The sequence below is a fragment of the Doryrhamphus excisus genome, chromosome 11 (assembly GCF_030265055.1).
Source record: "Doryrhamphus excisus isolate RoL2022-K1 chromosome 11, RoL_Dexc_1.0, whole genome shotgun sequence".
Taxonomy (NCBI): Eukaryota; Metazoa; Chordata; class Actinopteri; order Syngnathiformes; family Syngnathidae; genus Doryrhamphus; species Doryrhamphus excisus.
Genome location: NC_080476.1, coordinates 1,118,431 through 1,132,093, shown reverse-complemented (window position 1 = coordinate 1,132,093; position 13,663 = coordinate 1,118,431). Strand labels below are relative to the sequence as shown.

The 13,663-nt window shown below is 40.1% G+C and overlaps 1 protein-coding gene across 2 annotated transcripts in view; it reads right to left on the bottom strand.

Moving 5' to 3' along the window:
* LOC131138492 (cytosolic carboxypeptidase 4) overlaps nucleotides 1-13,663 on the bottom strand; it is a 140,076-nt gene that overhangs the window by 84,348 nt on the left and 42,065 nt on the right. For both annotated transcript variants that reach the window (XM_058087448.1, XM_058087449.1), the window contains 5 exons: nucleotides 13,010-13,218; nucleotides 9,889-10,054; nucleotides 9,037-9,110; nucleotides 5,427-5,543; nucleotides 18-186 (listed from right to left, as the gene is read on the bottom strand). In XM_058087448.1, the coding sequence (XP_057943431.1) occupies nucleotides 18-186; nucleotides 5,427-5,543; nucleotides 9,037-9,110; nucleotides 9,889-10,054; nucleotides 13,010-13,218 (735 nt within the window). The remainder of the gene's footprint in view (nucleotides 1-17; nucleotides 187-5,426; nucleotides 5,544-9,036; nucleotides 9,111-9,888; nucleotides 10,055-13,009; nucleotides 13,219-13,663) is intronic.

The window sequence follows — 13,663 nt, the reverse complement described above, 5'->3', positions numbered from 1 at the left end:
TGTAAATATAACTTTACCTGATTTGGTTTGAGCTGGTGTGCCTTTTTCTGTCTTTGAGAGAACTTCAGTACTCCATCGTTTTTTGGCCCGAAAGGAGTGTAAAGCTACATTGTTGTAAAGCCCAGTGTCGTCATTGGATGAAGATGATGATGATGGTGAACTTCTCTCTGAACTTGAATCCAGCTCCTGGGTGAGACAAACAGATTTGTGCAGATTATTTGCCGCATTTTTTTAAAAAGTTACAAAATTATTTAGTACCATTTGAATCTAGTCACAATGTCTCTCACAAAAGTAAGCTGCTGCTGCATGATTACCTTAGAAACACACAAAGCGGCATTGCCAAATGTAATGTCCTATTTGAAGGATGGATGTCCCCTTTTAAGAAGGGTGACTGCAGGGTGTGTTACAACTATACAGGCATCACACCCCTCAGCTTCCCTGGGAAAGTGTATTGCAGGGTGCTGGAGAGAAGGGTAGCACAGGAGCTGCAATGTGGTATTTCGGAAGGAATGTAGTAGTGCTTGTCCAAAATTACTGGGTCACATGGATCCCGAGACTGAAAGAGCTCACCACATACCCACCCCAAGACGGGCAGGAAACAACACCCAACCCTTGCTTCTTTCATTCTAAACAATTATTTTTTACAGACCAAAGTTTTCCATACCTGTCGGTGTCAACTGCCCACTTGCCCTGCCCACTCTGAGGAAGACTGCAAGTGGACAGTTGAAACAGATCAGATCTGTGATCTGTTAAAAGAAACTGTTTAGAATGTATGAATTTAGACCAAATGAACCTCACTGGACTAATACCTACTCGTGTGTAATTATGGGCCACTTCCTTCATTATCAAGTGAAAGAGCTCATCATACAACAACCATAGAAACAAACCCTACAAAGGAGGTGTACTTCAATCAAGACAACACTTGTGTATGTTTAAAAAGAAGCAAACATGTACAGGATGTAATTAGTAGGAATGTCCAATATTAGAATATCCGATATGCCGATATTGTCCAACTCTCAATTACGATGCTGATATCAACCGATACTGATATGTGTAAGATCACAAATATCCTGTCCTGGAATTAAGACCAAGAGCTCTATTTTCGTAGACCGAGCACACTACGCACCTATGCCGCACCAACGGGGTGTGGTCAGCACACTTTGCAGTTTTCACAACGCGGTGCACCCACGCCTCCATCTATCCCACTGAAATATGGGCAACCACAGGTAAATCCTTAAGACACCGACTGACTTACATTTATTCAACGAGTGTCTTTCTTGTTTTCCTTTTCTCTCTCTTTTGTCTTGGAATGAGATTCATGAGATGAGGTAAGCCAATGAGAGTACTTTGTATTGCATGCCGTGGCTGTTTGTGGTTGGCTGAAAAATGTGCCTGACAGTCTGAAAAACCTGCCTTTGTCGCGCTGTTTTGTCACTACATTTTCACTCCGCCAAGCTGAAAATGTGGACACCTCAGCTGGTGCGCCGCCATGCTTATGCCAGCACAGCCCAGTCTACCAAATTGGCTACGTACAGTGGTGCATTCAAACCATCCTTTGTGGCCCGTCATATCGCAACATTATTAGCGCGCTTCCGTCAAGCCCTTAAAAAAGTCAACATTTCGGTGCAAAGCTTTAGAGAATCAATTTGTATGTTTTGATTAATTAAGTATTCATTTGTTTGTAAATCATAGGTATTGAGTTATTGATATATTTGTGGAAGCAGACATTTTGGAGTGTTACATTTTTCTACATTGTAGAAGGATTTAGTGTATAGTATTTATATTTATAACAGGCTTAGCAAATTTTAGACATGATTGAAAATACAGTGGCTATATCAAACACATATTTCAAATAAATGCATATTAGTGCATCGTGTTGCTGTATATGTTCCACCGACAAAGATGTCTTGTGTCTGTTACTGGGACATCATGTGGACTGGTGCATGTCTCCGCTATCCATGGATCCATAGATGTTTGCGGCTTGAGGAGGAGCCTCAACTGGGTAGGCTGCTGGCCAAGTCGGCTGCAGACCCTTAAATTATACACACTTGCTAAATGTACTGCAAAAAAGGTCAGTGTGCTGCCACTCGATTGATCCATAGACTCCAGTTCCTTTTACAAATGTTTATTTCCTTTCGTCATGAACATCATATAGAACTAACGTACAAAAAATAACATGACAAATCACACAGCAGTTAAAAAATCAGCGGCACTGTCGCTTCAAGGTTAATAACAAATATAAATAGCACTCACCACATTAGCCTGCTTCTCAATCAATGGCGGGGTCACAACTCCACAAAACGCTGCTCTTCACAGTGTCTAGAGTCCTTTTACAGTGCCATTTACACCTCTTGAGCAGTTGTCCTACCTACGCCTTTCTCAGAATGCACAAACGCCACCTAACAGCCGTAACTGTCCTTAACTTAAGGAAGTGATGAAGGTTGTGTGCTATAATTCAAAATGAACGTATACATTTCAAATTAACAGCGTTACAGCTGCAGTCACAGGGGATTCAGTGGCACAATGGTCTGTTATTCTACTTGGTCTGGTGATTTTGGGGAAACAAACTTAAGCTGTACATTGTATCTATAAAATCATCAATTACCTTGTTCTTGTGTGGATTCAGCAGATCGATATCGAAGTCTCCACATATGAAAATTGTTTTTTGACTGTTATCGGAAAAGGTTCTATCCATGAGTGTGGCGTTCTGTATAAACAACTTATGTACATGTTTTTGCTTTGTTCTTTACAGATTTCAATTGTTATACATTCTAGGATATTGTCAATAACAAATGACATATTCTTTACTTTAATGTAGTTGTTTGTCCACATACAGGGCGACTCCTCCTCCCCTCGTGTTGTTCTTGTTGATGCAGGTCATCTCATAACCTTTCAATTCAAAGTCTGTGCCTTTATCCTCGTTCAGCCAGGTTTCCAAGAAGATGTATTGACATTTCCATGTAGATGGGGAATGGTATTTCCCGATGTTTTGAATGCCTATGAGTTGATGCTCCTTCCTTGTACCTTGTGTTGTACGGTTGTACTGAAGGAGCTGGGCAACTGCAAGGTCTGATTTGGAGGCACCAAATCTTGAATCTATGATTTGATGTTGATGATTAAATTGAAGAAGGCTGGGTGGAATGGCCTCTTCAATACACCCTTGATGGAATGTTCCATCAAGGGAAAAGTTATGGTCTAGCATGTGTCTTCTCAAGATCGTGGCTGCTTTGGCAAGAGTCATAGCATCACTGTAGTCAGAGGCTTGTGATAGAGCAAAGCCTACATCTTTTTGGAAAGCCAGCAGCACATCTCTTCCCTTCTTGTGACCTTTCAGCTCGGGTATTTCAGCCAACAGCTTGTCCTTCAGTCTGGTGGCGTTAACTTCTGGTGTGTTCATCCCCAGCTGTTGTAGACGCTGTGTGTACAAGTTGACCAGATCTTCAAGCCTGAATATTGCAGGTCCCTCAGAACTTGATTTCGTCTCCACTATGTATGTTACTAGTTCAGAAAATGCTATTGGGTAGACATCCGGCTTCTGGCTCTGCTTACTCTTTTCAGCATTTCTCAGGTAGGCTGTCTCTCTGTTGTACAAGGCTGTCGAATATGCAGCATGATACTTGAACTCCTGAGCAATTACATCTCCACTACTCAGTACTTTGAGAAGTCTTCCATCATTTAGAGTTTTAGCACAGTCATTGAGTCTTTTGTTAAGATTCATGGTCATGGCATGTCTCAGTTCTGATTCTGGCTACTTTTGTTCACAAAGAAAGCACTTGGACACCAGACTCCATGACAGGTTCTTTGAAGTTTGTTTTGCCCTTATTCTGATTGAGTACTTCGATGCCCAAGCCCTCTCTTTCTAGCCCTGTCCAGTTTGGTGTTGTTGAATAGATATGGACAGCTCTGGTGGGACTGTGGCATGTTCCTCCTCAGTGTTTCTTCTATTCCACCACCCTCATCCAGTCTGGTTGGATCCAGAATAATGGGCATGGAATTGAGGGCATGGAATTGGGGAATATTGGTTGCAATCATGATGTAGCCATCTTGTTCAGATGAATAACGTTTAGGTGGGGATTTTAAATCCTCATTATGTTTATCCTCTTGGCCCAATCAGTTTTCCATTTAGATGATCCTGGAGCTGAACTTGCCATTTTTTTGCTAACTACTAGATAACTGTTGTGAGGCTTGAATTAAATAGCATTTGGCACACTATAAACTACACTGCTACCACTACATACATTACTAGTGAATTATAGTTATAACTACTGCATGGTGTATACTGTGAGTGCTACCTTGATATACATACAATGCGTTAAAGGCTGACATGTTCAATCACACACAGGGACCCCACACAGGATCTGGCTTATCTTGTGAGCCAATATAGTGGGTTATTTTTATTTAATCCCAGAATAAGACAAAAAAAAGTTAGCTTCTGAAAGATAAGAGTCCTAGTTTTGGATTCTACATGTTAAAAAAATGCATAGATTGATGTCAGAAACATCCATATTGGCCAAGTTTTTGCATACTTATTGCAAAGCATACAATTTCGGTACCGCATATGGTGGCCATCTTGACAATGGGTGGCCATCTTGAATTTCAAGTGGCCCGTATACTTTTTGAAAAGATTAAGGTCTAAGGAGTATCTGTGCCAATTTTGGTGCTTGTATCGCACTTTGAAAGATTCCTCTGAAATTGAATGTTATCTGCTCCACCATAACTACAATTACATACACAAGGGGCTACAACCATATAAAACAACAATCTCATGGTCCGGAAATTGTACACTTGTGGGTGGGTGACTACTGTCTAAAACAACATTGTGGGTCACCGCAATGTGTTAATTCCATTACAGGAGATAGGTGTATCAGTATTGGTATTGGTTGATATCGGCAATTGAGAGATGGACAATATCAGCATATCAGTTATTGGCAAAAAAAGGCAATATCGAATATCCTTCAGTGTTAGTAGGTGAAACATAAAAGCGCCACAAACAACAGACTATAATTACAGGCTTCAATCATCTCACAACTGGCACAATAATAGCAATATGCAATATTCCCCATCATCAAGTTTTTTGTCATTTCCTTCAAGCACAAATGTCTCTGACTTATGGGTTAAAATGTGCAAAACTAACTTCAGATATGTTCCTGTATAGACAACATAAATATAAAAACATAAATATTTTTATCTCTATATTTTATGTTGTCTGATGCTGGTGCCAAGCTATTGTTACTTAGATTATAATGGATTTAACGTTACCAAAAATATGCTTGTAATCTCATGCACTTTGTATTACAGTAAGAAGCCATAATTACAGTAATTACTTTTGTAATTAATTGCTTGGAACATCAGTCACACACGACTGTCAGACACCAAGGTTACTGTACTGACACTGATGATGACACTGACACTTTCAAAAACAGTACCTGGAAGTCATGCAAGACTTCGGGACATAGACGGCTGTACTGTGGCAGTAGCTCTTTGGGTCTGTCAGGTTCAGGGCAAAGACAAAGTTTGTTCAGGTCCGTCTCCAAGTCCTCATCCTGGAACAAGAAATTAGGGATGAGCGAGTACACCACTATCTGTATCTGTATCTGTATCTGTATCTGTATCCGTTCACCCATCTAAATTATCACTATCCGTATCTGTACTCTGAGTGGCCGGGGTATACAATGGAAGTGGGTGTGGTTTAACCAGAAATGTGCGGGGTTTAAAGCTGTGCCTAAAGCTATACATTATTTTAAGTCCAAAATTGATTTGGATTGATCAGAAGTTGCTAAATGTATTGTTTATCATTCAGTTATATGTGTATGTGTGTAAGTGACCCTTGAGACTTTATTCTTGAGTTATTTATATGTATAATTATTTCATGGGCAGCACGGTGTATGAGTGGTTAGCATGTAGGCCACACAGTCGGGAGAGCGGGAAGACTTGGGTTTGAATCTCCTCTGGGCATCTCTGTGTGGAGTTTGCAGGTTCTCCCCTTTCGTGCTTAGGTTTCCTCCCACATTCCAAAGCATGTTGTCAGGGCAACATGTGTCAGCCTTGCTGACTGTATTTTTCTCAACAGCACCGCGTTCAGTAGTACAGGCAGCTTTCCAACTGACTCCATATCACCACCCGAAACAAGCAGACAAAAGAAAAATGTTTGTGCCCGCTGACTTAAAAAGATGCACCGTGTATGAAAACAAGATGTTATGAAACAAGTTTACTGCATACTGCAACATATTGAGAGGGGAGTAATATTTTATGTATGGATCATGTGAGACATACACGCTCTTGTGCTCCTGTGCAAGTGTACCTAATGTTGTGGCCAGTCAATGCCGGTTATACATGTATGTATGTATTGTCTGCGCAGCGCTGTGCTTCGTGCAATCGCACATGTTACGTAACGAGTTTACCAAGTAACTTATACAAAACAAAATAGAGGTGAGCTGAAGAAAACCTAACTAAGAGGCATTGTGACAAACAGCGAGACGTTTTCGACTTCCCAATTACACCGTGTGAAGTCGCTGAACCACTGCCACCGCCACCATCTTGGGAGAGGCGGTCGCTTGTGTGACTGGCCAATCACAGAGCGTGCCGAGTGAATACATAATGAGCATTTTATCTGAACATGAATACAGATAATGATGAAATGTAATTGTTTCATACTTGCATCTGGCAAAAATGTATTATCCGTAACAGATACTCCGGCACATCCCTACAAGAAATAGTTTGTGATCCATAACAAGCAACAAACCTCTCCATTGCTTCTATTGCCATCCTTTGGAAAATGTACTGAATTGTGCCTAAATACAGTATATGCTATACAGTAATTTAGTTGAGTCTTCCAACAGATGTACCGTAGTCAACTGACACATCACGCTTCAATTTTTGCAGCTCAGTTTTTCAAAAATGCATAAATCACACTGTTCCATGTTTTTTTTTTTTTTGCCTTAGTTAAGCATAAACATTGCTAACTGAACTGAAATATAATTATAAGGCACTCGTGGTTGTGGTACATAGTACTCTACAATGGCCACTAGTTATCAGTCATGTATTAGGTGAGAATATTAGGTGAGACACCCATGCCATGCCACACCAGACTACAGATGCCATATTCAACAACGGAACAGCATGATTAGGCCTGTCACAATAATCAATAAATTAATGAATTGAAATATAAAAAAAACAAAGTCTTGGTAAACTGACATTTGCATGCATGCGTGTTTGTTTTCCTTGTCTCTGTTTACCACACAGGCTGGATGACAAGAGGCTTCACTTTGCATCTGTCTGCACGTTTTGGTGCTACAGTGGAATGAAGGGAGAGAGTGAACCCTCCTCTAAGCCATTCAGCCTCTTTGTCCAAGTACGTGGAGGTGGGGGCTTCAAGTAAGTGCTGGCTAGCTAGCTGTTCAGAAGCTGAAGCTCGACTGAAGTGCTGTGAAAATATGCAAAAACGTCCAGTGAAAGTAAATTGGTAGGTTCAACTCAAATCAGGAATTGAACCAACCATATGGGTCAGGAGCCAAGCACTCTTCCAGGTGAGCTATACAACTTTTACAAACTTACCAGAATTGGGGGCGCAGTTGCGTATGCCAAATGAGTTTAGTGCAATCTCCCATCATGCTTTGTGGCACTGCTTTTTAAATCGCTGTAAATGTTGTGTGTTTAATGTCATGTATGTAGGTTTTTGTCATTTCTTGTACATTAATATATTTAAATACAATGTTTATATGATACTATAACTATAGTTTGTGTTCTTTGCAGTTATCCTCTCTTGCCTCCCTTGTGCCCAGCAAACATTTGAGTACTCCATCCATTTTGTATACTGCATGTTAGCACGAGGTACGAAGGAGGAGCATTGTGGACTGGGAATGACAACATTCTGTCATTTTAAGGAAGTGCTGGTTTACGTTGCATTCCAAAATCATTCATTTTCTACCGCTTATCCTCACGAGGGTCACGGGGGGTGCTGGAGACTCAGACTCTGGGTAGTAATAAGCTATGTATTTGTATTGCTAATTCCCATAATACATGCATAATACAATGCACTGCTGTTTAAACAGTTAATGTTATGTGTTTAATGTTATATAATTAGCTTTTTTAATTCCATGGAGATGGTAGATGTCCTATGTGTAATTCCTTCCTGTAATTATTTGCTGAACATTAATTATATCTTTTGTTCATCTGACACCATGACTTTGTTATGCCCAAGCATTTATAAATGGGAAAATCTTCGTTGAAAATATGAAATTACAGTGACTGTGGAAATATTTCGAAAAGTCTGAATTGGTGGCACTCTTATAGTTTCATTTTGATCAAGTGGAAAAACAACCTATTTCAGTTCATCAAAAGTTTAAGCCCACAGGCTATAAACGCGAAAATCTGCTCAAAATTCATTCAGGCATTCATTTTTTCTGTTCTGGTTTGGAGAGTTTTTGTCATTTTTTGAGCAATGGTCTTAAATCCCTGATCAGCTGATAAACAGCCTTTTCAGTTGAATTGGTGTTTTCAATAAATGCCTTTGTTGTCATACTGTGGCTCCTTAAGATCCAAATGTGCAAAATGTAAATTCTATAAGCTGTGTGAATTCATGCAAATATGGCAAAAAGGGAAATCATTTTGTCAGACTTGTTGACTGTATTTTTCTCAAAAGCACCATCTTCAGCACTACAAGCAGTTTTCCAAATGACTTCATCTCACCAGCAAGCAAGCATATGTTATAAAAAAAAAAGCACCGTCAGTGACTGATACACGATGTGAAAAACTATATAACATCCCTATAAAATGCTCTTGAGAAGTAGTATTTACTTGAGCTGCTACAGTCAAATTCTGTTTGTGCAGAGCATTGTTGACCTATTGTCATTTTTAAAGCGTGACAATAAGCTGCAGTTAAAATAACTCAACCCCCACAATTTACATTGTCGAGAATCCAAACATTGGTGGATACAAGAAAAGCCATATTTGTCACTGAACTAATAATACAGCATAAAATGAATTGTGCTTTCTTGTTTTGCAACATTCATACCAGATACAGTCTGATTAACGTACATAGTCTATGCTGGCAGCCTCTTGGCAACCTTCCTCCTCTTCCTCCTCCTCCACAATCTCTGCATTGCTGCCATCTTAAAACACAAAAGTAAAAAGAAGAAATGGGAATACTGTATCTACCCAGTGTATCTACTAGGGCTGTCAAAGTTAATGCGTTAATGCCAGAGACTGGAGCAGTGCAGATATAGTTCTTATTGTCATATACGGTGGTGTCAAAACTGTGGGATTTCATATTTAATAGTTTAACTGTATTGTATTGTATTGTAAGTATTGTAATAAAACAATATTTACTGCAACATAATTATTGATTTATATTTATTCTATGTGTTCTGTTTTAGAAGATAAATGAAATTATATTGAGTTTGCAATTTTGATGAAATGTTTTATGACTATTGCCCTGTGTTTTAGGTATTTTCATTTGTACATTTCCTACTCAGCATCATTGGTATTCGTCAGGAAGGGCATCTTTAATCTAAAGTGCTTAAGCCAAATTCAGTATGCGGATCACAAGATCCGCTGTGGCAACTCCATAATCAGGAAAAACAAACAAACAAACAAAAATGATAGATAAAAACATCTGTGATTAATCACAATCAAATCTCTTAATAGTCCGACAGCCCTAGTATCTACATACATACAGTACTTCACTAAAATAATACACAATGCAAAAAAACAGCTGTTGCTGGGACACAGGAGATCATTTGTACATTATAAGCACACTAGAAACCTGTGTCATTGTAATAGTGTAATACTTACCTTCAACTGCACTGTACAATACTTTGTTTGGTAACTGTTACTTCATAAACTGAGATAGTATATTCCCAATTTTAGCTTGGATGGTCAAGGCTTTACCTGATACCGCAGCTTCACCGCAAACGGTATATTGTCTTCCGGGCAGGGGGAAGCTATATGCTGAATGATCTGATGTCAGTGGTAGAGGGGTCTTTGGCAGGCACTTTCTCATCAGCTGAACCGAGGGCTCCACCAGTGACTCCACACATTTATTCAGCAAACATGTCTGCAAAAGCCACAAATATGACAGCCCAAAGTAGAAAGTCATAAAGATGTGATCGTTCACCAGTTTGCTATTGTAATCTAGTCATCATTTTCAATAAACAAATCACATCACCGTGGCTGGCACGCTGCCATTGATACAATATTTAACTTTTTTTTTAACTGTGCTGCGATTCATTCATCCTTCAAAGTGCGTCTCTCTGTGCTGCCCCTTCAGCACTCTTGCTCTCTCTGCCACAGTCTCATTCCATTTAGGAGGAGACGAAATCCTGGGAAAATGTTTTTATTTTGTTGACGCCATGCAAAGCGGTGACTGTAAAAACAACTACAATACACTACAATATACTGTAGTTAGTGCCATGCTGTAAAGGAGAACATTCACTTTTAGAGAGCCTATTACAGTGCTTTAAAGTTGCATCTCTGTGAGATAAAATACATGCAACTCTAAATTGACATGTCCACCATTACAGGTATATAAGACTATTATACCACATTTTAAAGTAAAACACAATACAGTGGTATGAAAAGGTTTGGGCACCAAGATTTTCCTTTATGAATCAGTAGTTGTTGGGATCAGCAATTTCAGCAAAAAGGGAACTGTTCTGGAATTTTGGCCATCATTCAAAATCCCTATGTGAAACATAAACACATATTTCTTTTCTTTTTCTGTGCATTATAACACAAGGAAACAAGTTAATTTGAGCTAGCTTACAATGCTGTCATTGGGATATACCTATACAACTATGAAGAACATATTTTTGCTTGTTTGAAGAGAAATAATATATTCACAAAAAATAAAACATTTGAATAAATAATGAAGGACCTGTCACAGTCCTGTTCCTGCCTTCTCCTGGTCTGCTTTTCCATGTTTTCCAGATGTCCTGGAGCGGGCTGGAGGCGGGAGGACTGGGCACACCTGAAGCCCATCTAATCAACTGCCCTTTTTAAGGCCGCCGCTTGCCGCGGGAGTCGCTGGTTCCTCGCATAGTATCCTGCTAACCTACTGGTACTTCGGTCTACCCAGCACTCCCTAGCCGTCCAGCCAGCCCCTGTAGTTCTATTTAGTCATTTATGTTAGCTGTGCTCTGTGGCGAGATTTTTTTTTTGTTTCATCGTGTCTTTCCTCGCCACCACCTTGTGTTGCCCCCTGGGCAGTTTGTTTCTTGGACTTTGCCTATTAAAAGACTCTAACTGCAACTCCTGTTGGCCTTCCTCTGCATCTGGGGCCCAACCCTCGACACCCCGTGACAGGACCAATTGTTTGAATTATTTAGATCAGTGTTTTTCTACCTTTTTTGAGCCACGGCACATTTTTTTTACATTGGAAAAATCTTTCGGCACACCACTAACCACTAGGGCTTGGTTAAACGATTATTTTTGTAACCGGTTAATCTATAAATAATCTATAAATAATAATCACAATCTGAAACAAAATATAAACAAACTAAATACAAAATAACGCACGTGTGTGTGTGTGTGTGTGTGTGTTCCTGTAAGAGCACTTTTTCTTTCCCTCTTGCTTTCCACCACCGCTCACTCTGTGTGTGCGTCTGCTCAGGTGTGTGTGTGTGTTTGTTTGAGTGGGAACATGGTCTGTGTGTGCGAGGCTGGAGCACAAGTTCCTTGGTGTGGTTTGGATGAATTCAAGGTTAATCATTGCAAACAAGGAAAGAAAAAAAGTGTACAATGTCCTTTTTTTCTCCTCCACACAAGCAGCTCCCGGGTGCTGGTGCATTGCGGTAGTGCTTTAATGGTATTCTATCTCCATTTTGCACAGGTCACAGACCACTGAGTCGTTACCTTTAAGTGTGAAGTACTCCCATACTTTTTACGATCTTTTCTTCTCCTCCGGACTCGCTGCTACTTGATGCTGCGGCTGCCAGCGCCATTTTTTGATTCTCATCTCACTCACGCATGCCTGCTGCCAAGCTCATTACTGACCTTCTTAAGCATGGTAGCAGGTGTGCCTCGTTGCCAGATCATACATCAACCTACCTTGTCCTACAACCCCTCCACTTCCTCTGCAACGTGTTAGCCCCTTTGTGCCCTTGCTTTCCGGCTTTTAGCATATTTTCTTGTAAGTACCTGCCAGTTAGTTTTGCACGACTGAGATTTCTGTTTGCTTCTTGTTTTTTTGCCTGTGTGACCTTTTATCCAGTGTTTTCTGTTGCACTTTGCTCTCTGTGTTTCCTGCTAGCCATTTGCCGCAGTGTTTCTCGTTCTCTGTTTTGTTGGACTTTGTGTAGCTCAGTTTTTGGTTTCTACTTTGCACCCTTTGTTATCCTTACCCAAGCGGACTACCTTTGTTGAATAAACATTTTTTGTTTCTTGAAAGTGTCTCTGTGTTTGGGTTCCAGACTGGCTCTCGCCACCCCCTTGTGACAGTTTGTCCACATACAGGGCAACTCTTCCCTCGTCTCACTCCTATTGATGCAGGTTATCTCGTAACCTTCCAACTCAAAGTTCATGCCTTTAATGCCAACAACCAGCGATTATACAGCTTTATACAGCAGATGCATGTATTGATTATTGCTTATATATCGTTTGTAGTCAACACTTATTAATGTTGAATTTGTTTTTCAGCTGTTTGCAAATAATCAGTGGCTGCAAACAAACAAAGAAACACTGGTAAAGTGTTCTCGGTGTTCCACTTGATCTGGTCTTTCCTTTAAACCAGTGCTTCTCAAATAGTGGGGCGGGTCCCCCGGGGGAAATGGAAGGGGATCTGTACAGTAAAAATAAATTAATAAATATGGTCAGTTTTTCTAGTATTTCAAATCAGGGGGACCCGGAAAAATGGTGTCCGTTAGGTGGTGCATGACAGAAAATCATTGAGAAGCACTGCTTTAAACACAAATTAGTTAAAATGGTCTCAGGTAAACAGACCCTTACTGATTAAGTTGTTTGGCTCTGGATTCTAGAAAATCAAACAGAATGAATAAAACAAGAAGCACTCTACCTGTGTTGTATGATAAAGAAGTCTGAGGCCTCCTTGTGACACAAAAGTACGTCTGCCAAGAGCACTGTGTGTGATTTTATGAAGGCAACGCAACAATGCATGGCGGATCTCAATGGCGGAGTGTTCAGTATCCTTGCTGTGCCAGTCCTCATACAGCTGCAAGAGTCTGACCATGTAACCTTTGGCTACTGCTGAGCAGATGTTTGCATCTGTTGATGACAAAACCAGAGAAACAAGACAAATGCAGAGGATGTCAATTTTCCAACTAAACACCAGAAGGATTTCTATTTTCACATTGGCAGTTTGTGTGTGTCATCTATTGTCCTGAGGACACTAACTGTTGGTATAAACACCAAAAGTGCTTCTTCGAATATCAGTCCAGCTTGATTTGAACAGACGTCCTGAAGCCTGGTGTCCAATCAATTGCTATCCTACCAGGTGTAACAGTGTCTATGGATTTATGGTATTGGATAATTATGTGTAGCCTGCAGGCCCAAAGTGTCCGAAGTGTTCCCCTCTAAAAATAAAATTTAACAAGAAATGGTAATGGTTTAATTTTATTTGAACATCCATCATTTTACAATGGAATACATCACATAAATCAATTCACAGTCCCACATGTCCAAAAGGAGTAGGAAGAAGCAAAGCTGATTA